This window comes from Mobula birostris, chromosome 14 (assembly GCF_030028105.1).
Source record: "Mobula birostris isolate sMobBir1 chromosome 14, sMobBir1.hap1, whole genome shotgun sequence".
NCBI classification, from domain to species: Eukaryota; Metazoa; Chordata; class Chondrichthyes; order Myliobatiformes; family Myliobatidae; genus Mobula; species Mobula birostris.
In genome coordinates this window covers 7,920,986-7,946,656 of record NC_092383.1, presented here as the reverse complement: position 1 = coordinate 7,946,656, position 25,671 = coordinate 7,920,986, and the positions used below count along the sequence as shown (strand labels likewise).

The following is a 25,671-nucleotide window of genomic DNA, read 5'->3' as shown; positions in this document are numbered from 1 at the left end:
TCTAAAAGCAATAATTAGGGTCAGACTCCCCAGTATTCTGTAAGTGTGCACTGTCTGGAGAAGTCCAGTAGGGAATTGCTTAAGACAAACTATATCTAATTAACTTGATAAACAATTCTGATAAGAGTAACAGAAAGTCAATGGAGGAGATGAATTTGGCTATATAAATGGACTTCAAAAAGGTACTCGATAAGGAGTCACAAAAAGGTTGTCATTAAACCAAGATTCCGCAGATGCTGGAAATCTTGAGAAACACACAAAATGCCGGAAGAATGCCCCAAGTCAGACAGCATCTATGGAACGGAATAAACAGTTCTGCCTTCTGCCTCCTTCCTTTAAAATCCTGAAGGGTCTCAGCTCGAAGCATCGACTATATTCTCCTCCAGAGATGTTGCCTGACTTGCCAAGTTTTTCCAGCATTTTGTGTGTTGCTCAGGCTTGTCATCAAGCCTGGAGACAGCAGAAAAGGTGGCACAGCTATAAGAATAGAAGAGGATAAATAACAGGAAACATTTGGAGAGAAAGGCTATTTTTAAACTAAGGATAGTTCAGCGTGGAGCTCCCCGTAGGCAACACAAGAGACATGATTTTTGGGGTAATAATTTGAACTTGGAGCCCCTGAATTTTGGGATATGTACATGCCAACTCTCACTTTACAGATTTGTGTTCCTAGATATTGCGCTGAATTGCTATTTCCAGTAACGTGAAACTGCGTAATCAGCGCATGCACCAAGAAACACGAATTGAAAGGAATTTATTTTGATTTCTATCTTTTCATCCCCCTCAGCCCTCCGTATATATTTTGTTTTGTGAGATGAGTTTAATTCCATATTGAATACTTCTGGGTGGTGATGTGTGAATTCTGTAAGGCATCAGATAGAGCAATTGCTCTATTTATAGATAAAGATTAGGGATACAGAAAAAGCCTAATGGCTAAAGACAGAGGAAAATTTCTTTTGAAAAACAGTGGTTAGAATTAGGAATGTACTGAAAGGTTGGAGACAGATTCAGTTATGACTTTGGCACAGAGCTGGACAAGTACCTGAAAAAAAAAATTTGCAGGCCCATGAGGGATGGAATTTGGGGAGCATTGAGGAAGTCCAGGTTAGTGTGGCTATCTGCACAGTTAGCATGAATTCATGGGCCAAACAGTCTTCACCTGTGATTCAAGCAACAAGAGTGTGGAAACATTTTGGACTTGTCAGTGCAATTCCCAGGAGTCACAAGGTCCACAATACAAAACAATCTTATTTTTCCCACTAACTGACAACGTTAGGCAAACCAGTAGATAGCTGGAAAAGCAAAAGGAAATCTATGCTTTGGTTAAAGAGCTCAAGCTTCAAGTTAGAAGGGCATGTGGAAATAATTCTAAAACTAAATCAACACTGAAATGCATTTCACCATGTATTACTTTGCAATAATTTCAAAAGGCTCCATTTATAATATGCACACTTTTACCCTGATTTAGGTTTGCCAAGTTTCATGTTGAAAATGTCATGTGAAAGCAAGGTTTGTTAATTTTCCTCCCATGTCATCTTATGTTTCATGCTGATTTCGAAACCAAGACAAAGGGTATTTTCAAATCTAGAACAATTACAGCAAAAAAAAAATCACTCCAGATTTTCCAATAGAGATCAAGTCCTTACCATTATTTGAAATTTGGAAAATAGCTTCTGTTAACTACATAAATATGCGCAGTTAAGCACGGTAGTCCCTAAACTATATCCAAAAATGCTTCTCCACAAATTCCATGATCTATAAATGGCACTCATCACTCAACTTATTATACAAATGACCGTGGGTAGTTGATGGTTTGGGAATAAATAATCTAGGTCAAACTTTAACTTTTTTTATTCCACTGTAAGCAGCCTTTTAATACCAGCGACTAAAATAAATGCTTACGTGTGATTGTCCAATTCCTTCCAATATTGCTGCCGATATTTTATTACTCTGCACCAGCCTACCCACCATCTATGACATATTCAAAGGTGATACTCAAAAAGGCAGCATCATTAAGGACTCCCAGCATCCGGAACATGCCCTCTTTTCATTACTACCATGGGGGAGGAGATAGGAGCCCGAAAACACCCATTCTTCATCTCTGTTATGGAGTATTCTGGAATTATGCAAGTATAGCAGATATTAATTCAAAGAACCAGTCTTGAGTTCTTAATGCAAATTGTAAATTGCCAGCAGTAAACTGAAGTTAAAAAAAAAGTAATTTGCCTATTAGAGATATGGTTTGCAAAATGGTGCCAATAATGCATTTTTCCACATGCATCAGGCAAATGAGGTTGTGTTAATTGGCCTGCATGAATCCAGGCAACTATGGGCTTCATCTAGTTCTCTGTCAAAAGTTTTTAGAATATTTGTGTTAATTATTTCCTCCCAAAGGTGTTTAACCTTCAGACTCATCAATTACAATGTGCTTCCATTATAAGTATGTACCTCAAAAGGAGCCATTTGTCAACCCAAAGTACTGGAGGAAACAGTCATTTTAATAACTGAATTGTATTGTATTATCTAGTGTTAACTTTAATCTTAAGGGTACAAAATTGTGATGCACTTTTGAGTTTGTGAGGCTCTACCAAGAGCATCTCCATGAGAATGCCTGCTTGTTGCAATAAGTAAAGACTTCTATATCACCAGCTTCAGTGTCTCTCTGGTGACTTCGATCTCAATCACAACACCCTCTGCCATCAGATTTCTGAATGGTCCGTGGACACTATCTCAATATTATTCCTCATTTTACACAAACACACACACAATATAGTAATGTATTGCACTGTACTACTGCTGCAAAACAACAAATTTCATGAAGTCAGTGATAAATAAAAGATTCTGAAACAAATTTTTTCCGCCCCTTAACTATTTTTCTGAATCCAATCTTTCATTCTTCCCTTTCAGTTTTTGATCCCTTTACGTAAATTTCTATGACTGATCATTCATCCCGAATCTGCCAGGCTCATACACCACACTATTTATTGAAGGTATTTCAGTCTGGTTAGTTTGTAAGTATATTGCTCTTTCACTATTCACACAGATCCTATGCGTTCTGCAGAGATGTTGCAACTTATGTCTAATTTTACAGGAAACTGTGCTCCAAATTGCCATAAACTTTACGAAATCTCCAGGCTTCAGGACCAGCTGGTATCACTTGATTGCAGCAGAGCACAAAATTGAACAATTAGGCTCAATTTACCCCTATAGTCCAGAAACTGGAATCCAAGTCTGTAAAAGCATAATGTTACCAGAAGTAACTGGTACATGTAAAGTATTGTTAAATCTTCCACCATCAAAACTAATTTAAAAAAGTTTACTATTTTTCTAAGTTGTTGACCTTGTTATACCCACAAACTGCTAATTCCAAACCACCGTCTCTCACAATCTACTTTGAAAGTTCCAATACCAGCTTAAGCCAACATTCTGGCAGCCAATCTGTTTGTGCATGCATTAGATATTCATTCCTCATGTGGGACCCAAGACAACTTGACAGGATACTGCCCTGCCCCAAATACACACATACATGCATTTTCTTCCAGACAATGCTAGACTCATCCCATACTTAAAGCTGGAACATCAGAGATAAATGTGGAATATTATGCTGCAGTATACAATATATCTGAGCAGCAGGGGTGTATGGGGTGTCAGGGAGGGGCAGCACCTCTGGTGGGGGAACATGTCGTGTCCTTTTCAAGGTGGTTTGTCCACCTTTGGTCCCCACCTGGCAGTCAGCTCTCACCTGTGGCTCCCCATAGCTGTTTGCATGTGACAGCCTAGGCAACGGCTTCAACAAGCCGGCTAAACCAAACCCTCGGTGAGATAGGGAGTTGTCTATCCCAATAGGTGAAGACAGACTCTGGCGGATTGAGTGGACGAGGCCAATGGAAGGTCCAACGGTCAAGAAGGCGGTCTCTGCAAGCATTGTGGAACGCGTAGAGGACAACTAGACACAGAAGACGTCCTGGTCATCTGCTGTGCTTAGTCCCATCTTTAGCCGTCTCGACTCCTGTCTTGCCACTGGATCCGGACGGGAATTGGGATGAGAGAGTGAGGCTGACGCTGTGCAACTCTCCCTCACTTAAATCTAAATCAAGCGCTAGTCTCGACACCATCATGTTGTCGAGGTCTTCATCAATGACGATGGACGAACACACAAGAACACACAATCTGAGCAGCAGGGCCATATAGCACTATTACAGTGCCAGCAAGGCAGATTCAATTCTGAAGCGGTCTGTAAGGAGGTTGAATGTTCTCCCCCATGACAACGTGGATTTCCTCTGGGTGCCCCGGTTTTTTCCCCACATTCCAAAGACGTATAGGTAATTGATCACATGGGTGCAATTGACCAGTTGGGCCAGAGTACTGTATCCCTAAATAAATAAAAGTATACCTCCAATAATACAATATCTAGGTGTTTGAAAATCCCAATGGTTTGGCATTTGGCTCACCAGGTTTTGTCTCACTTGCACTCTTAAATTGATTTTGGCCTTGTTTCTCTTTTTATGTGCTCTACTAGCATTCTTGGATAACAGCGTATATAGCTCCCCTAAAGCCTTTGTGGAAATATACACTCCCAGTCACTGTACCTTCTAAACTGTGCCGGTGCACAGCCACACGGTAACTGAAATGTTCCTACATACACAGCCTTTGTTTACACACAGCTGGAATGTTCTTTTATTAAAGTGCTGTGCAGTTACAGTGCAAAAATTCACCGCTCAGAGCAATGGAGCTGTAAAAAAGGGAACACTGCTCCCAGTTGTGATTTTACAAATCACAAACTACCATTCAAGCTCTGACAATTTAACACCCCAGTATTAGAGTTGCTAGAATAAGATACATTTTTGTTTAAATACTCAAACTTTCAATTCATTTTTTGCTTTTAAGATGCAAGCCAGCAACAGGATAGATTCATCTGGGAACTAGGCGAGCTTAAACAGAGTGCTGGAAGCAGGGTCCTGTGTGCATGCAAGTATATCAAAGCCACACAGCAACTAGCAAAGGAGCAATTTTTCCCCACACCCATATCAATTGCATCAACCCATATATAGAATATTCACAACCTTCCTAGGTCATCTCTAGAAGACACGATCAGGAAAAAAAGAATGGACTCTCTGATATACAACACTCCCACAATAAACAGTCTTGCAAGAATTTGCGATACATCAAGCATTTCTCTTACAAGCATCAAGTAATCAAATCATCTGATTATTTCAAACAATAATAGAATTAAAGCCTAAGACATAGGAGCATAATTGAGCTATTTGGCCCATCAAGTCTGCTCTGTCATTCCATCATGGCTGATTTGATAACCCTTTCAATCCCATTCTTCTGCCTTTTCCCCATAACCTTCGGCACCCTGACTAATGACAAATCTATCAACCTCCACTTTAAATATATCCAGTGATTTGGGCTCCAAAGCCATCTGTGGCAATGAATTCCACAGACCCACCACCCTCTGGCCAAAGAAATTTTTTCTCAACTCTGTTTCTGGATGACATCCCTCTATTGAGGCTGTGCCATCTGATGCTAGACTTGCCCATTACAAGAAACATCCTCTTCACATCTATTCTTCCTAGGCCTTTCAATAGTCAATAGGTTTCAATGAGATTGTCCCTCCCCATTCTTCTAAACTCCAGCAAGTACAAACCCAAAAACCAAATGCTGCTCATTTGTTAACCCTTTCTTGCCAGGCATCATTCTCACAAACAACCTCTGGACCCTCTCCAATGCCAGTACATATTTTCTTAGTCAGGAGGCCCAAAACTGCTCTCAATGAAGCTCAGCATGACCAAAGCCTTATGAAGCCTCAGCATTACATCCTTGCTTTTATATTCCAGTCCCTTTGAAATGAATGCTAACGTTGCATTTGCCTTCCTTACCACTGACTCAACTTAACAGTTAGGGTATCCTGCACAAGGACTCCCACGTCTCTTTGCACCTCTGATTTTTGAATTTTCATCACAATCCATCAATCCACTCTATCATTCCTTTCACCAAAATGCATGACCATACTTCCCTCTTAACTTAAACCTATGCATTCTAATTTTAGACTCCCTTACACTGGATTATGTCCATATGACTGTGACTCATTTATGTCCCTCACAGTTTTAACCCTCTATGGCCAACCCTCAGCCTCCTTCAATCCCGAGAAAACAGCCTAACTAATCTAGTCTCTCCTTACAACTGAAGCGCTCCAGTCCTGGCAACAGCCTTGTTCACTCTCGAGCTTAATCACATAAGTATGGTGAGCAGAACAGCACACTATAATCCAGGAGCAGTCTTCATCAATGTCCTATACAAATGAAAAATAACAACTTTTGTATTCAATACCACTCTGAAGAAGACAAACATTCCTTAAGGCTTACATACCCATCATGCTTTACAATCCTGTGTCACCTCCTTCAGGAAACTAAAGTGCTGTGCAAAAGTCCTAGTACATGTAAAGAAAATTCTGTAAAGTGAAGATGCTTTCAAAAGTAATGAAATTAAATGTTTCTAAATATCAAAAAAATTACTATAAAGAGCAGCAAACAGCTAAAAAAGCCAAATCAACTCAGCATTTGCTGTGACCTCCCTTAGCCATTAAAGCTGCATCGATTCTCTTAGGTAGATTTTCATAAGCATCTTGGAGAACTTGCCACAAGTCTTCTGCAGACTTCAGCTGTCTCATTTGCTGCTGTCTCTCCAAGTAGCCCCAGACAGCCGCGATATTGTTGAGATCTGCTGCAGTTCCCCTTGTGCTACTTTTCACTGAATATAGTTCTTTGACCTTGGTCACGTCTGGGGCCATTGTCCTGCTGCAGAATGAAGTTGGGACTCCTCCCTGATGGTAATGTATGATGGATGAGAATCTACTTGTACTTCTCAGCAATAAGGTTTCCATTAATTCTGACCAGACTAACTTTGCAGAAATGTAGCTCCAAACCTGCAGGGAACCTACGTCATACTTCAGTGTTGGCTGCAGACACTTGCTCATGTAGTGCTTTCCAGCTCTTCTAAAGACAAAGTGCCTCTTGTTTGAGCCAAAAAAATTCAATTTTGACTCAGTTTAGAGCACTTGCTGCTATTGTTCATTGCATTGTTGTTATGCTTAGGGGAGTCTCTTGGCTTTGTTTCCACTTTGGAAGAATGACTTTTTGGCAACAACTTTTCCATGTAGACCTCTTCTGACTTGGAAGTTTTTGGCTCAAAAAGGAGTTTGCCCGTAGAAGAGATGGAGAGCTCTAGACTGATGAGTGTCTGCAGCCAACAGTGAAGCATGGCAGAGCTTCCTTGCAATTTTGGGCTTGCATTTCTACAAATGGAGTTAGTGATCTGGTCAGAATTAATGGAATCCTCAATGTTGAGAAATACAAGCAGATTCTCATCCATCATGCAATACCAACAGGGAGACACCTGATCTGTCCCAACTTCATTCTGCAGCAGGATAATGACCTCAAACACATGTCCACGGTCATAAAGAACTATCTTCAACAAAAAAAAGTTCTGCAAACAGATGGTTTGGCCTCCACAGAGCCCTGATCTCAAAAGCAATCTGGGATTACCTGGAGAGACAGAATCAAGCAAGACAGTCAAAGTATGCAGAAGAACTGTGGCAAGTTCTCCATAATTAGAACAACCAGCCAGCCAATTTTCTTATGAAACTGCACAACAGTGTATCTAAAAGAATTGAAGCAATGTTAAAGGCAAAGGGTGGTCACACCCTTTGTTTTTTGTTTACTGTTCCTTTATAGTAATTTTTTGATGTTTAGAAACTTTTCATTCCATTATTTTTGAAAGCATCTTCACTTTACATAAGTTTTTTTGCATGTATCCAAGACTTCTGCCCCATATTATATGTATATGCACTTCTGTCCTGAAACACTCTCCAGAACCCTACTGTGCAAGTACTGCCCTGGTTTAACCTCCCTAAATGCACTTATTGTGCCCTTGAGTCAAGTTCACTGTTCACCACACTAATTTCAGTGCCACAAGCTTACCGACCATACCACCTACAGTATATTCTCACCCAAATCATTAACATAAAAACATGAGATCAAGCTCTAATCCCTACTACATATCACTAATCACAGGCCTCCAATCTGAAATAACACATCACTTCCACTCTTGACTTTGACCAAACCAAATTTTGTATGCAATTGGCTAGTTCACCCTGGATTCCATCTGTTCTGATCTTCCAAAAGAGCCTACCATTCAAGATCTTATCAAAAAAAACTCTTGCTAAAGTCCACGTAGATAACACCATTGTCCTCAAGAAAACCTGTTCAGAATACAAAACCATTTAATTAATGATTCATGTTTTTCCATACAGTGCCATGCTGACTCTCCATAATTTGTCCTTGCCTTTCTGGATGAGAATTACCCCACTGTAACTTAACTACCACTGCTGTTAGCCCTGCAGTGCTGCAGTTTCCTGGCTTGCTTCTAAGACTTTTCAAATAAAGGCACATTAATCATCTGTGGCTACAGAGGCATAAAAATCTCTGCCAGGGCTCCAGCACTTTCTTCCTCTGCTTCCCACAATGTCCTAGGAAATACCTAATCAGGTCCTGAGGATATATATAAAAGATCATAAGATCTTGCTCATCTCTCATGGCTCCATACATTTGTGATCTATTCTATTATCCTTTTGCTTGCAATTTACTCAATCTTTTAGGATTCTTGTTTGCCTCATCAAGGAAGCCTCATGCCCTTTTTTTTGCCCTTATGATTGTGTTAAGTGTACTAACATCCATTATACTCTAGGGATTCACTTGGCCCCAGCTGTCTACACCTTACAAATACTTGTAACAAACTTTGACATGCTCTGTTCCTGACCAGAGCTTCAATATCTCTCATCAGGCAGGGTTCCCCAAATTTACCAGCCTTGCTCTTCACTTTAAAAGGAAGATGTTGATGACCCTATGTTTCCATGTCACCTTTAAAAGTCTCCTACTTGCCAGATGGTAATTTAACTGCTAACAGTGCCTTCTCTTTTCCTCACCTACCAGCCCTGGAGCATTTGCATTCAACACACCATTCTCCACAACTTCCTCCTTCTTCAACCTAATCCCACACCACCAGGTACATTTTTCCCTACCACCTCCCTTTGCTCTCCACAATTTCCTTTGTCCACTCTTCCACCTCCCCCCAACTGCTCTTACACCATCTCCCTCACCGGGGAGGGTGAAAGTCCCTCCAGAAGCAATGCTGCGGGTCTGTCAGGACCACTTATTGCGCCCAGTGCAGCTTCCTCTACATCAGTAAGATCCAATGTAGATTGGAAGACCATTTCATTAAGCACCTTTGTTCCATCCGCTACAACATCCAGGATATTTCAGTGGCCACCCATTTCAATTCCACATCCTATTCCCACACTGACATGTACATCCACAGAATCCTCTACAACAACAAAGCCAGACATAGATTAGAACAACAACATCTCATATTCCATTTTGGTAATCTCCAGTCTGATACCATAGATCTCTCCAACTTCCAGTAACCACTCCCCTCTACTTCTGCACTGCCACCCCACCCTTTTTCCTTTCCATCATTCTGATGACCCGCTTATTCCTTTTCTTCCTTTCCCCACCCTCTCAATCTGATCATCTATCCCCAGTTCCCAACCTCCTTTTTATTCCATGGTCCACTATCCTCTTCTGTCACTTTTATTCTTATTCAGCCCTTTGCCTCTTCCACTTATCTTCCAGCTTCTCACATCACTTCCTTCTGTCACCCCCCCAACCCACCTACCTTCCCCCTCACCTATTTTCTACCAAACTGTACTCCTCGTTCACCATTTTAATTTTACTTTCCACCCCCTTCCTTTCAAGTCCTGATGAAAGGCCTCAGCCCAAAACATCGACTGTTCGTTTCCCTCCACTGATATTGCCCGACTTGGAGTTCCTCCAGCATTTTGTGTGTTGCTCAGCACCTGCAGAATCTCAAGTCTCTCAATCAACCATTGCAAGTTCTTGTCTAATGCCACCACAATTAACTTTGCCCCAATTTAAGACCAACTTGAGGATCAGCAAATTTCCCTTCAAGTATTTTAAAACAGAACTATGGTTACAGGTCATTAAAGTCCTCCCCACTGACATTTCAGCATTCCACCCAGCTTTATTTTGCAAGATTGAGTGTCCCCCCCACCCCCAAGTATTTACCCTAAAGAACCACAGTTGACATTCTGTAGTTGATACAAAAGAAAATTAGGGCAAAGTGCCTTTCCTTTATAGGACGAAGTCTGCTGCAATCAAACCCAATTAAGAAACCAGAAAGCCTTTAAACTTCATCCTCAACAAATGAGATTTCTTTCTATTCAGAAACCATCTGCAGCTCATAAGTGAAAAGGACTGAATAACAGTTTCAGAAAAAATATTTAACTTCAGTATAAAACATCTACAAAGGGATAATTCATAGAATCATCCTTCACACTAAGCTTTTAAATTCATTAAGGCAAAGTCCCCATAATTTCCCCATCGAGTTGTCTAAATGGCTTTTAAACTTCATAACTGCATCTGCCTCTACCCTGACACATTGTTCCATACATCCACCATGAAAAGACTTGCTCCTCTAAATCTTTTCCCTCTCACCTTAAACTTGTGTCCTGTAGTTTTACCCTCTTGTAAATCCTTATACCTAAGGAACTTGCTTGAGCCCAGCTTCCTGCAACTGAAACGCTTATTTTACCCTGACCAGGACCTCAATATCGCTCAGCAACCCAGATTCTACAGTCATGCCCACTCTGGTCATTTACCCAAAAGGAACATAAAAGCCCATTTTTCCCTTAACTGTTTCCCAAAAATGCACATGTAGAGAGGTTTAGACCTTCCTTCCAAAACATGAACTAGTGCTTGTACAGGCCTTCAACTATAGCCAGAAACCTTATTTTGGCTGATGCAAAGGTGGAACTAATTTAATATTATACGTAGGTTGTTAAGCTAAACCGTTGCATAATCAGCCATCATCAATAAACGTATCATAATCTGTTCTGGAAGAATGGAGTTTTTTCATTCTGCAATGATATCAATTAAAGCCATCTGTCTCCGCTTACAAGGAAGGGCTTTGCAGATGAAACCAAGAGCTTGCATGTTGAATCTTTCATGAGATGTTTGCTGCAACTAGGTAAGAACTGCATTCAGCTTTAATTTAGTGTACAACTGTGTAGAAGGTTAAATACGTGGAAATAAAATGGCTTGCTTTGAGATGCTGGTGGATAGGGAAAGAAGGTTTTCTTTGCTGGCTGACATTCCCATTTTACAACTTGATAGAGGACTACAGTGAAATCAATAAAGAAAGGTATGAGAGAATATAAAAGCAGACTGGCAAGAAATAATCTAACACTTTTATAGGCAGGTAAAAAGTGAAAAAACAAGGAGCAAACCTAGGCCCTTTACAAATAGGGAGATAAATTCAGATGGGAATAAGGAATTACAGAGGAATTAAACATTTATTTTGCACATCTTCACTCAATCCAAAAAAAGACAGGATTTATTAAATAACCAAGAATTGAATGAGAACAAGGAACTGAAAAAAACTTAACTACAAGTCCAAAAAACACTAGAAGTTGGTGAACTTGCGCACTGATAATTCCCAAGAAACCCATGATTTACAGACAGTTCTGAAAGATGGCTTTAGAGATAGTGGACACTCTGGTTATCACCCTCTAAAGTTCTTATAGATTCTGGAATTGTTCCTATGGGTTGGAGATTTGCAAATATCATTCTACTTTTAAAGTGTGAGAGCTGGAAACAATAAATCTGTTAGCCTAACATTACTGGGAGGGAAAATATTAGTATCCACAATAGAACATGTAACAAATAATAGTACTGAACAAAGCCAATATGAAAGGGAAACCTTCTGGAAGCCTGCATATGAATAGGAAGAAGGAACTAGCAGATATGGCAAATCTGGATTTTCTGAATGCATTCAAAATGGTCATGCACTGGTCGACTGATGAGTTTAGGGACATAGCCAGACAGAAAGCAAGACTGGAAGTAAACAGATCGCTCAGGTTGCTGTGACCAGTAGGGGTATCAGAGTGATTTGGTGCTTAGATACCAATTTTTCAACACTGAGGTGAGGTGAAAGATCGCATATCCAAGTTTGCTGATGACACTCAATTAGATGGATTTAAATGCATGGAGGACAATGTAAAGAGGAGCAAGGGAGATGTGGACAAGCAGCGAGTAAAAAGTGATATCATCCAATTTTGTGCATATAAAATCAGAATGCTTGTTAAATGGTTAGAAATTGGTCAAGTAGTTTAGGACTGGAATTATGGTCTCAGATTAAGGAACAAATCATTCTGGACTAAATTGAGGGGAAATGTCTTCAACTGGGACAGTGAACCTTCGGAATTCTCCAACTTGTTGGGACGTGGAGGCTCAGCAGTTGCACTCATTCAAAATAAATCAATAGATTTCTATTCCTTCTGCGGTGTACATACATCTACTGAAGTTTCTGGACACATCTTCAGTGATGTTCCTAGAATCATCGAGTGTTTCGGGTCTTTCAACATCATACAACCTCCTCCAGGTGACCCAGCCAGGGATGATCAGACCCCAGCTTGTGTCTAGATGGCTAGCTACTTGTGACTCCATGGCTCCCCTCTTTTGAGCCACAGCCATCTTGAGGCCCTCTCTGCCGCATCGGTGGTACTGCGAATGGCTCTCCTCTTCCTCTCTCCCTCAATGCCCAAAATGTTGAAGGCTCTAACTAAGGAACGGGCTGCGAATCCCCTACAACCAACCTCCACTGGGAGACACCTCACTCTCCATCCAGCCTGCTGGCAGTTGCTGACCAGTCCTGAGTACTTGAAGAGCTTCCTTTCAAAGGCCTCTTCCAAGCTATCTTCCCATGGGACTGTCAGCTCCAGCAGCACCACTTGCTTAGTAGACTCAGACACTAGGACAATGTCTGGTCGCAGGGTGGTGGCTGCAATATGGTTGGGGTTTAAGAAAGTGAAGTTCGGCAAAAAAAAACTGGAGGTGGCAATACGGAAGATCAGCCACGATCCTAATGAGCAGAAAAGGAGGCATGAAGCATCAGATATCTATTCCTGTTATTTCCATTGCTCTTAAGTGCCTTGATCATGTTGGAACACTGCAGGTTTCATAAGTATACCAATTACATTAGGAAATATTTTAAATTCAGTCTCCTTCCCCCAAAAGGTGCAATAATAGTACAATGTTATGCCTAGATTGGCAACACAGGAAAACATGACCAACTCTGTTGTAGTCTGTACATTCCATTTGGTTTGGACTGACAAGTGATTTGTATTTTGATAAAAAAAAATCAGTCACTAAAACACCCAATAGTCAACTTTAAAGTATTATTGGTAATTCAAAGTTAAGTACAGAATCTCTCAGGATAGGATACTAGTATTTCTAAACTGCATTACAAAGTAACAGATGGCTAAAGGTATCAAATTAGTAAATTTAACCAACAGTTAAATAAACCAATTTGAAAATATTGGTCAAAACTTATGAAAATGAAGTGTAAAAGAAATATTTTTTAAAAACACAGGCATCCCAATATTAGTCTTGGTGATATGAAAAATTTGTAGCTGAGGGCGGGAAGAAGCCACACAAGAAAAATGCTTTTAAAGCCAGCAAATTTCATTTTTTCAAACATTACAATGAAACCTGATTTCTTGACCACAAAGATGACAAACCGGCAAAGTTGACATGATCGAACGAACATACAAAGAACAATGCAAAATACATAGAAGGAAATTTTGCAACTTAATCAGGTATCAACCAGAAGCACAGAAATCATAACTCTATGGCAGTAATGACTCAGGAAGCTGGCAACAGCAAAACAGCTATGCCACATTCAAACACGAGGAATTCTGCAGATGCTGGAAATTCAAGCAACACACATCAAAGTTGCTGGTGAACGCAGCAGGCCAGGCAGCATCTCTAGGAAGAGGTACAGTCGACGTTTCGGGCCGAGACCCTTCGTTCTGGTCTTGGCCTGAAATGTCGACTCTACCTCTTCCTAGAGATGCTGCCTGGCCTGCTGCGTTCACCAGCAACTTTGATGTGTGATGCCACATTCAAAATTTGGCAAGAACAAACTTTTGGGGCAACATTTAATAAAACACTACACAGAATGATCTACAGTTAATTATAACAAAAGCCAACAATGAGGCACCTTTGAACATTAATAATAACTTATTTCTAGAGCACTTTTCATACAATGTAGTTCAAAGTGCTTTAAAATATGATAAAATGCAAACATGAAAATAAAATTAAATAATAAAAATAACCAAGAGATGGTGAGGTGCTCCCGATGCAGCCTCCTCTACATTGGTGAGACACACCATAAATTGGGGGACTGCTTCATCAAGCACTTCCGCAACATCCACCACAAGCAGGACTTCCCAGTGGCCAAACATTTTAATTCTGATTCCCATTCCAACATGTCAGTCCATGGCCTCCTCATGTCAAGATGAGGCCATCCCTAAGGGTGGAAGAGCAACACCTTATATTCCACCTGGATACCCTCCAACCTAATGGATTGAATATTGACTTGCCGTTCCTGTAAACAAATTCCACCCTCCCCTTCCTCTATTTCCCACCGACTTTTTACTTCTCACCTGCTTAATACTTCTACCTGGGTCCCCTCCTCCTTCCACTTCTCCAATAGTCCACACTCCTCTCCTGTCAGATTCTCTTCTCCAGCCCTTGACCTTTCCCACCCACCTGGCTTCACCTATCACCCTCCAGCTAGCCTCCTTCCCGTCCCTCCTTACTTTTTTTATTTTGGCATCTTCCCCTTCCTTTCCAGTCCTGAAGGGTCTTCAGCCAAAATGTCAACTACCTATTCATTTCCATAAATGCTGCCTGACCCAAGTTCTCATAGCATGTGTGTGTGTGTGTGTGTGTGTGTGTGTGTGTGTGTGTGTGTGTGTGTGTGTGTGTGTGTGTTGCTTTGGATTTCTAGCATCTGCAAACTTGGAGTTTAAGTTTCTGCAAATTCATTTTTGGGATCTTGGTATGGTCCAGATTTTGAAAGTGAATGAGGGTTGGTGGATAGGAGAGCAACAATGGGGGAAGCAAGCTTGGAATCAAATAATGAACAAGGATGGGAATGGTTGGCTCAGAAAAAGGGATCCACAATGAATCAACAACAGTCCTCTGGGGATTTGGGAAAGTATAGACTTGCCATAGTTTAAAGCAGCTGGTCAAGGGATTTTAGTCAACAGTCCTGACAAAGGTAGGTAACATATTCAGAAGCTAACTCCTTGCTTTCAGTTAATATTGCTACAGTAGCTGAAAGAAAAGCCTCATTAGAACAGCAATGTACTTAAGACTGGAACTGAGCAAAACTAGTCCCACTAAATCAGACAACAGTGAAGCATTAGAATGTGATATACAGGTGGTAGAAAAGTTTGATAAATTGGTTTAGCATTGTGAAATGTAGAGGTACAAAGTTTGTCTTGCATACTGTGTACAGATCAATTCATTACAACAGTGAATTGATGTAATACAAAGTAAAACCAGAACAAAACGCAGAATAAAGTACCACAGCTACCAAAGAAAGTGTAGCACAGGTAGAGAGTAAGGTGTATAAAGTCACAAGTAAGTAAATTATGAGGTTAAGAGTCCATCTTATTTAACTAGGGAAACATTCAAACTAGGGAAACATTCAATAGTCTTATAACAGCTGGACAGATGCTCAAGCCTGGTGATACAGGCTTTCTTCTGCCAATCTGGAGCCATGGATGGGTCGGGAGAGAAGGAGAAGAGAATGTCTCAGTGCATGGGATGTCTGACTTTGCTAGATGCTTTACTAAGGCAGTGAGGAGTGTAGCCAGAGGTTTCTGTGATGTACTAAACTATATCCACAACTATTTGCAGTTTCTTGCAGTCATGTACATAGCAGTTGGCACACTATGTCATGGTGCATCAGGATAGGATGCTTCCTAAGGTGCATTGATAAATATTGAAGGTCAAGAGAACGTGCCCTTTTTTTGCCAGGATATCGTGAGTGGACCAGGACTGGTTATTAACATTTTCTCCTAGGAACTTGAAACTGTAAACCCTTAACCTCTATTCCTGTACTGTACAGTTCAATATTTTAAAAAGTAGTATCTCTTCAAAATTAGCCTTCCAATTCCCTTCTTGCCAGTAACAACTTGGAAAGGTTACAACCCATCCCACCCCGATACTGAAATCATGCTGGAGAATCAGTTTGTGTCCCCGTATGCTGTGAGCCAGAATTAAGAAGCAAAGCTCCTTGATTTTGTCTGAAGCTTCAAGGGGTAGGACATATGCATTAATGGCCATATCTCACAAGTTGTGGATTAAGACAAGGAGTCACAAGGCATTCATTAATTCCTCAAAGTAAATGAGACATCTGGTGAGCTCATTGATGAAGGTCACTCTTTTGAAGACAAACATTCCAACTTGCCACTTCAGAAGCTGTGCCTACTACTTCATTCTTCAAACTGATCATCATTTGCTTATGATATCTTTAAGTAGGATGGTTGTTAAACAGTTTGAGTACAAAAATACTAGGTTAATTCAGGAGGACTAACAACTTTTTGCAACAAAAAGCAGCAAAAAAAAAAACACTGAACAGATATCCACTCTGGCATGTTGACTCTGAAAAGAGCCACAGGTTTAAATATAGAACTTTCTCATCCAAGATGGATATATCCCAAACGTTTTTGCAATTTCTGACAGCATGGTAGTGTATTACAAATATGAGCTCTATTTTAAACAGGCCCAAGGAAAAGAACAATATTCCTAATGGCAAACAAATATACAAGTATAAATAACAAAAAATATTTTAAAAAAATCTTTCATAGCTGTGAGAACATAATAAAATCAAAATACGAAAACCATTCAATATTTTGGTACAAAGGTGTTAGGTGGGGTGGGACTGCAGCTAGACTGGCCAAAAACAGAATGTAAATGTACACCCATCCAAAGAAAATTTGAACACCAGGCTCAGATTGCCCAAATATATAGATCATTATTAAAATTCAAAAAAGGACAGCATTACCCAACTTGACTGTATGCGAAGCTTTTGAAAAAGTGAAAATGTTTAATTTCCAAATTAAATCGTACAAGACTGAGAATAGATATCAAGCTAATGTACTAATTCCTATAACTGTAGAATCCAGGCCAAATCTCTGAAAGACAAAATGGTCCTGTTTGGTTCAAATGGATAAAGGTAAGAACATTCAACAGTAACAGCAAGATTGCCGCAACTGTACATCTTCCACAGCAACTCCCACCATCCCCACCTCCACAAAGTTGTCACAGCTTCACTAATTTAAAAAAGCCCCGGAGGTCATTCAGCCCATTAAAGCAAACTCCAGCTCTTAGCAGAGTCCTATTCTCAGGTGATCAACTTCAACTTTGGTTATTTTCTTCACGAATCTGCTCATAGAGACATTTTACAGTAACCAATTAACCTATACACACATCTTTGGAGTAGGGGAAGAAACCTAAACATGTGAACTCTACGCAGGATGCACCCAAGATCTCAAGAGATGAGGCGGTTATCATCAACTATTGGACAACCATAGTGCACTCAGATTTTGTTCTGTAAAACCTTCCAACACAAATTACTGCAATGTTCAAAACAAGTCACAGAAAATATTTGTGCATATACCTCAGTACCTCAGATTGGATAATGCTCCTTTCACAAAAATGGTCAATTTTAACATTTGAATAATGATGAGTCAGAATATTAAAAACACTCAAAATTGATGTTTCAGCAGAAATATAGGTGCAGAATTCAATTCATTTTTAAGTACGTGGCTAAAGTTGGAGAACTCCTTTGCAAAAATAAATCAATACTCATTAACACATTTAAATCTCGTAAAAACAGAACAATTTTAACAAACTTCAACTCTAGCTGTTGTAAAGCAGAAACCGAAATTTAAAGTAAAAGTATTCCTTTGAAATTACTCCTTTTATTTGTACTATGAATTCTACAGTAATTGAAGAATATTTTTGACTTGTTTCTTACCGAGACTAGTTGGTTTGATGAGCTCATCAAGAATGTCATAAAAAGGCAATTTCTGCAGCTTTACATCAGGATGGACGGGATGGAGTGATGATGTCAGGTGTGGCAGATCTAGTTCATGTTTGGGTCCCAACAGTGAAACAGCAAGCAGCGGAGATGTTGTTGCATGCCCATCGTAGGAGAGCTGTGGGAGTGCAGATGGCGACAGTGGCGTGGTCATGGAAGCTGAAGTTGCATGGACAGAAGAAAGGCTCAAATCGGTGGGAGTCACTATCTTCTGTGGAAACCTCCGCCTATATAGTTCTTTAATTTTCATCTGAACAGCTGGGCTGCAGCCAGCTTTCAATAAATGCAGTGCCTTTGTCAGGAGTTCGTGCTTACGACCGTGTTTGTTCCGTCCAGCATAGCCTAATAACACTTGGAGCTCTGACACTCTAAGGCTCATAACCATTTGCTTTAGGAGGAAGAATAAGGGGGTGGGGGAAAGGAGAAAAAGAAAAGCATTAATAGGGAAATGGTGATGTATTGCCATGAATTTAAGCAATGCTTATATCATGAGTTTTGCATTACAGCACAAATCTATTCAAGTTTTCAAATTGAACGAGGAGTTGAAACAATAAAAAACTGCTAAAGCTGTAAATCTGATATTAAAACTGTGCTAGAATAATTCAGGCCATGCAGCATTCATGGAAAGAATAACAGTCAGTGCTTCTGATCCTGCATCATAACGAACAGATGTTAGAAACCCACAACTCCCAGGAAACAATACTAATTTGGAAAGAGAAAATAACCCTAGTATAGAAATTTCAGAAAACAATACATGTGTCCTCCGCTTTACGAAAGTTCGTTTTATGCCACTTCACTTTTACGAAAGACCTGTTTTCACTAACCGAAAGAAATCCGAAGAGGATTTTCGCTTTTACGAAGAAAGGCGCCCGCTTTAAACCTGTGTTTACCCCAAGAAAGACTACCATGACCGTGAAGCCTTGCGCGGGCAGGTGTGTGCGCATGCGTGTACGTGCCGATTTTTTCCTACAAATCGGTTTTGGTTAAATCTTCCCGATTCTGATAAGTGAAACTACACTGTACATAGATTATTTCTACTTTATATAGGCTGTGTATTTATCATATCATTCCTGCTTTTACTATATGTTAGTGTTATTTTAGGTTATGTGTTATTTGGTAAGTTATTTTTTGGGTTTGGGAACACTCAAAAAATTTCCCCATATAAATTAATGGTAATTGCTTCTTCGCTTTATGCCATTTCGGCTTACCAAGGGTTTCATAGGAACGCTCTACTTTCGGATAGTGGGGGAAACCCATATTCGATCAAGTCTTTTACATTACAATATACACTCAATGGCTACTTTATTAGGTACAGGTGTAGAACCCAGTGTGGCCCTTTGATGCTGCTGCATATTGCTGCAGGCTTGATGTATTGTGTGCTCAAAGACACTGTTGCACACTGTTGTAAAGCATAGTTATTTGAGTTACTGTCACCTTCATGTCAACTTGAGCCAGTCTGCCATTCTTCTCTGATCTCTCATTTACAAGGCATTTTTACCCACAGAACTGCTACACACTGGAGTTTTTTGTTTTTCACACCATTCTCTGCAAACTCTAGGATACTGTTGTTCATGAAAATCCTAGGAAACCAGCAGTTTCTGAGACATACCAACCACCCCATCTGGCACCAGTCATTCTACAGTCAAAGTCACTTAAATCACATTTCTTCCCTATTCTGATGTTTGGTCCGAACAACAACCGAATATCTGGTTCAATTTGCATGCTTTTATACACCGAGTTACTGCCACATATTGGCTGATTAGATACTTGCATTAACTAGGGTGTACCCAATAAAGTGACCACTGAGTGCACTTTATCTTTCGTCAATATTGGTTATTGGAATTAGTTTTTTATATAACTAATAAAGCATTTGCCAAACTGATCTCATTGTTCTAAAATCTTATTTAGCTTGTATTAGCACAGTGCCACTGTTCTAATCCAAGTAAAATAGCCAATTCTAAGCAGGATTCCAATCAATACAGAAATTACCTTTCTATGTAGCCAAATTTTGACTTTGTCTAGATAAAACTTGGAATTCAACTTTGATTTAAAAAATATTCTTATTGCAAATTATGAAGGTATCTATTTCTCCTGCTGGTACACTTCCTATCCAAATTGTTGTTCTTAAGACTTAAAATCTTCAGCTACGTCTTAGCATTCTTCTGTTCAGCTTCAGCATCCAACACAAAAGCAGTTGAAACAGAATAACTAAGGATGCAATTGTCAATGCTGTAACAATAATTATGGTTTACCTCTTCAGACAAAATTTCTGAAAGGAAATAGTTCACCACTGTTACCTTTAAGAGTTTGTGCATCTTACTAGCACCTCAACACATTTAGCATAAGGTTCAAAGTTCAAAGTAATTTTTATTATTAAAGTACATATAAATCACAATATAATTCTGAGATTCATTTTCCTGCAGGCATACTCAGCAAACCTATAGAATAGTAATAACAGAATCAATGAATTATTAACTAGAGTACAGAAGACAACAACTGTGAAAATGCACATATAAATAAATAGCAATAAATAATGAAAATATGACATAATGAGATAAAGAGTCCTTAAAGTGAGATAATTGGTTGTGGGAACATCTCAATGATGGGACAGTGAGCGTAGTTATCCCCTTATGATAACCAGAGGTAGAAGTTTCGTGTACCAGAAAGTTTACCAGTTTTAGCATGAAGCTATCTCAATTATGCAAGTACATTAGTCACTAACCAACATTACTTCTGTTGAGTAAAAAAAAAACGCAGATGCTGGGAATCTGAAAGAAAGATGAGAGTACTAGGTGGAAGCATATATTAGTTTAAAAATTGTGCCGGCACATTCTTTGTTTAAAAATGTTTAATCGCAGTCTATTTGTCAACTGTAATTGTACATGATTGCTCAATATCACTTAAGATTCAGCACTATGAACACAAAGTGCATTCTTGATAAAGGAGACATTGTCAATATGGGCTTAAGTGTAGAATATTGCATAAATGTTCATTGATCCAAGTCATCGCTCATACTCAGGACAATGAGTTTTTGGATTATGTTCTGTCAGAAAGCCTTGTGTATAGCCACTAGGAGTGCTTCTGGGAAAAACTGCTGTTGCTGCAACCTGACAGGCCTGCTGACACATTACTGACCTAACAGCAGCTGCAAAATAATCAAAGACTTGCATCTTTAAGAAAAGCACAAGGAAGAATAAGTAAAAAAAATAGCACACCTGGGCAGTATAGAAAGCCATAAAGGCAGGTAGGTTGTGAGTGAGTCTTCTGGGATATCCTGAGGTTGTGTAAGATACTATTCAAGTGTAAACCTCTCATGGACTTGCATGCCTCAGGAGAAATACTAATTCCAATTACGGAAGAATGATGCATTTGCTTTTAAACAATATTTCAGTTAACAGGTCAATTTGCCAAAATATATTGCAACGTGGTTTCATTTCCCTTTACTGCCAGGATTTTGACAAAAAAAGAGGGACACCATTGAGTTTAAGCCTCATTCAAATTCCAGTTTTCGTTAGAGGGCAAAAGTAGTGACATTTTGTTAATTGTATCAAGATTGGACAAAAACAAGTATATTGTCTCAAGTTCATTCAGCACTATTCACAACTCTTCAGATAATGAAGCAATCCACAACCAACTGCATGAAAGACCCAAGTAATATCCATGCCTGGAGTGAGGGATGCCAAGTAACATTCACAGTACACGTGCCAAGCAATGACAAACATCCTCAAACTCAAATATTAGTTGCAGAATTCAATCTGCAGTTTTCTGCAAATTTACTCTTAAAAATTTGGGTTTTTTTGGTCACATGTACGTCAAAACATACAGTGAAACATACAGTTGTGTCAATGACTACAGTCTGAAGATGTCCTAGAGGCAGCCTGCAAGTGTCACCATGCTTCCAGCACCACATAGCTTGTCCACAACTTACTAACCCTAACACGTACATCTTTGAAATGTAGGAAGAAACCAGAGCACCCAGAGATTGCTGTCTGCAAGCAGCACAGCAGGAATTGGACCCTGATCTTCCAATGGCTGCACTGTAAAGCAATACACAAACTACTATGCTATCTTGCCAGATTAAGCCCTTACTTTGGGAAAGCAGAATTTACAGTACAAAGAGTCCATTTAGCCCAAATAGACTAGACCAAAATTTGTATTCCAGACAACATTCCCCAACAACCCCTCCAAATCCTAACAAGTTTATTCCTTTCTCCCTTATATACCAACTTTGCTTCCCACCAAAAAAAACTATACTTAAAGATCAAAAAACCTGCACATCTCGACTTTGACTTGTACCCTCACAGTGACCATCATTTCTGATATAAGACACTGAAATAAGTCTCTTAACATTAAATCAAATAACCTGCCCACACTGAAGAGCTGGAAGGTGAATGCCACAACATTAGGGAGGAAAAAGAAACAATTCAACCTGCTTGACTTGTCACATTAATTCATCATATCGTTTTGAAACAATTCTGAAGAGATAAAAGTCCCTCAAATGTGCATTTGCTGTAGCTTGTGTTGCTTAAAAAAGTGACTGGTATTTTCCACTTCAGAAGATGAAGTAGTAGTCTACAATTATATGACCTTCTAACCATTTCAAATGATCACCAGAGCAGGAAATCAGCAAGGCTGGCAGCTGCAATACACCAGTGCTCATTTATTACAGAGACTATATTTATAAAATTCAAAATAAGCAGCATAAATTTAAATTCTGATGTTTTGCTTAGGTAACACAGTATACATAGGCTCCAATAAACTTTTGCCCGATTCAGAGAGGCTTTTTAACTTCAATAAGTGTCGCACTCATGTTTTGTACAGCACCTCAGAACAATTGAACTCAACATGAACACATTTCAGGTGACTGGAATCAAATTTGCAAAATACAATTTAATTGACACCAAATTGTCACCACAATGAAATGAGGAGGCTTAACAAAGATACAGAAACTAAAAGCATTAACAATATACATTACATGGTACTGAAAGTTAATAGGCTTTGAATTACAGTGCACTATTCAGCTGACTAAATTAACTTGAACTTGGTGTAAACAGATGTTTTCAACAATTGTTTTCTTCTGCTACCACCTGCAAGCTGTGGAAAATCAAATTAAATTCTTTTATTTGCACTGCCCAAAAATTTTCCTACTTTCAGTCTTAAGGTCTTCACCTTCTCTTATGTCAACAAATACACTGAAAAACTTCTATAGATGTGCCGCGAAAAGCATTCTGACAGGCTGCATCACCGTCTGGTACGGGGAGGGGGCCACTGCACAGGACCAAAAGAAGCCACATGCCAGTGATAATAGATTTTGATTCTAAGTTTTATTTACCAGTTAATACTGTCAAGTTTAATATGGCAATTGAGTAAGGCAACACTGGGAGAGGTGACTGAAACCGCCCTTGACATCAAGGCAGCATATGATTATGACATCAAAGAGCCCTGACTAAACTGGTGTCAACAGGATGCAGGGGAAAACCTTCCACTGGTCGGAATTATACCTTGCATAAAGATGGTTGAAACTGATCATCTCAGCAGGAGTTTTTTTAGGGTAGTGTCCTGGGACCAACAACCTGCACATGCATGAATGATCTTCCTTCAATCCCAAGTCTTAAATTGGGATCACAAACAAGAGAAAATCTGCAGATGCTGGAAATCCGATCAACACACACAAAATGCTGGAGGAACTTAGCACTTCAGGCAGCATCTATGGAAGTTCTGCTCGAAACATTGACTGTACTCTTAAATTGGGATGTTCATTACTGATCACAAAACGTTTAGCCCCATTCGCAACTCCTCAGGTAACGAAGCAGCCAATGTGTGTTTGACATGTAATATCCATGCCTGGACAAACGGATGCCTAGTAAGGGAGACAAAAATGGAGACACTGCCTAGCGGAGCGGTCATCAACAGAGTGACCTGAGGCAAAGTGGTAGTGCTTTGGTGATAACGGGTCGAGGCGAGGTAAGTTACCTGTGTGGAACAGAAACAGGAAGTACGTCCGTGAGGCTGGTGTTCTGTAGTGGGCATCAGATGTGGGATGTCCCGGAGACTCCCAGCCTCCTTGTCTCAACTCCCAGACAAGTAGGTAACAGTCAGGAGAGGGAAGGGCAAGAGTCAGACACCAGAGAATACCCCAGTCTCTTAACAATAAGAACACCTGTTTGAGTACTGTCATGGGGGACAACCTACCTGAGGGGGAGCAACAATGGCTGCGCCTCTGGCACAGAGTCTGGCCCTGTGACTCAGAAGGGTAGGGAAAGGAAGGCGGCAGCAGTAATAGGGGATTCTATAGTTAGGGGGTCAGACAAGTGACTCTATGGATGCAGGAAAGAAACACAGATGGTAGTTTGCCTCCCAGTGCCAAGGTCCAGGATGTTTCTGATCGCGTCCACGATATCCTGAAATGGGGAGGTGAACAGCCAGAGGTCGTGATACATATTGGTACCAATGACATAGTTAGGAAAAGGGAGGAGGTCCTGAAAACAGACTACAGGAAGTTAGGAAAGAAATTGAGAAGCAGAACCTCAAATGTAGTTACCTCAGGATTACTGCCTGTGCCATGCAACAGTGAGTATAGGAATAGAGTGAGGTGGAGGATAAATACATGGCTGAGGGATTGGAACAGGGGACAGGGATTCAGATTTCTGGATCATTGGGACCTCTTTCGGAACAGGTGTGACTTATACGAAAAGGACGGGTTGGACTTGAATCCGAGGGGACCAATATCCCGACAGAGAGGTTTGCCAAGGCTACTGGGGAGAGTTTAAACTAGAATTGCTGGGGGGTGGGAACCAAACTGAAGAGATGGAGGAAGAGGCAGTTGGCTCATAAATAAAGAAAGCTTGGAGACAGTACGAGAGGGAAGATAGGCATATGATAGAGGAGGGATACACTCAAACCAATGGTTTGAGATTTGTCTTATTTTAAACGCAAGCATCATGAACAAAGCTGATGAGCTTACAGTGTGGATCAGTACTTGGAGCTATGATGTTGTGGCCATTACAGAGACTTGGATGGCTCGGGAATGGTTACTTCGAGTGCCAGGCTTTAGATGTTTCAGAAAGGACAGAGAGGGAGGCAAAAGAGGTGGGAGCGTGGCACTGCCGATCAGAGATAGAGTCATGGCTGCAGAAAAGGAGGAAGTCATGGAGGGATTGTCTACTGAGTCTCTGTGGGTGGAAGTTAGAAATAACACTACTGGGTGTTTTTTATAGACCACCCAATAGTAACAGGGACATCAAGGAGCAGACAAGGAGACAAGATTCTGGAAAGGTGTAATAATAACAGGATTGTCACAGTGGGAGATTTTAATTTCCCTAATATTGATGGGCATCCCCCTAGAGCAAGGGGTTTAGATGGCGTGGAGTTTGTTAGGTGTGTTCAGGAAGATTTCCTGACACAATATGCAGATAAGCCTACAAGAGGAGAGGCTGTACTTAATCTGGTATTGGGAAATGAACCTGGTCAGGTCTCTCAGTGGGAGAGCATTTTGAAGATAGTGATCACAATTCTATCTCCTTTACCATAGCATTGGAGAGGGATAGGAACAGACAAGTTAGGAAAGCGTCTAATTGGAGTAAGCGGAAATATGAGGTAACAGGCAGGAACTTGGAAGCATAAATTGGGAACAGA

General features: G+C 40.2%; 1 protein-coding gene across 5 annotated transcripts in view; it reads right to left on the bottom strand.

Annotated features, from left to right (window-relative positions):
• The window catches only part of pias1b (protein inhibitor of activated STAT, 1b), a 279,909-nt gene that overhangs the window by 78,924 nt on the left and 175,314 nt on the right, over positions 1–25,671 (bottom strand). For all 5 annotated transcript variants that reach the window (XM_072278052.1, XM_072278048.1, XM_072278050.1 and 2 more), the window contains one exon: positions 17,974–18,424. In XM_072278052.1, the coding sequence (XP_072134153.1) occupies positions 17,974–18,421 (448 nt within the window). In that variant the 5' untranslated portion in view covers positions 18,422–18,424. The remainder of the gene's footprint in view (positions 1–17,973; positions 18,425–25,671) is intronic.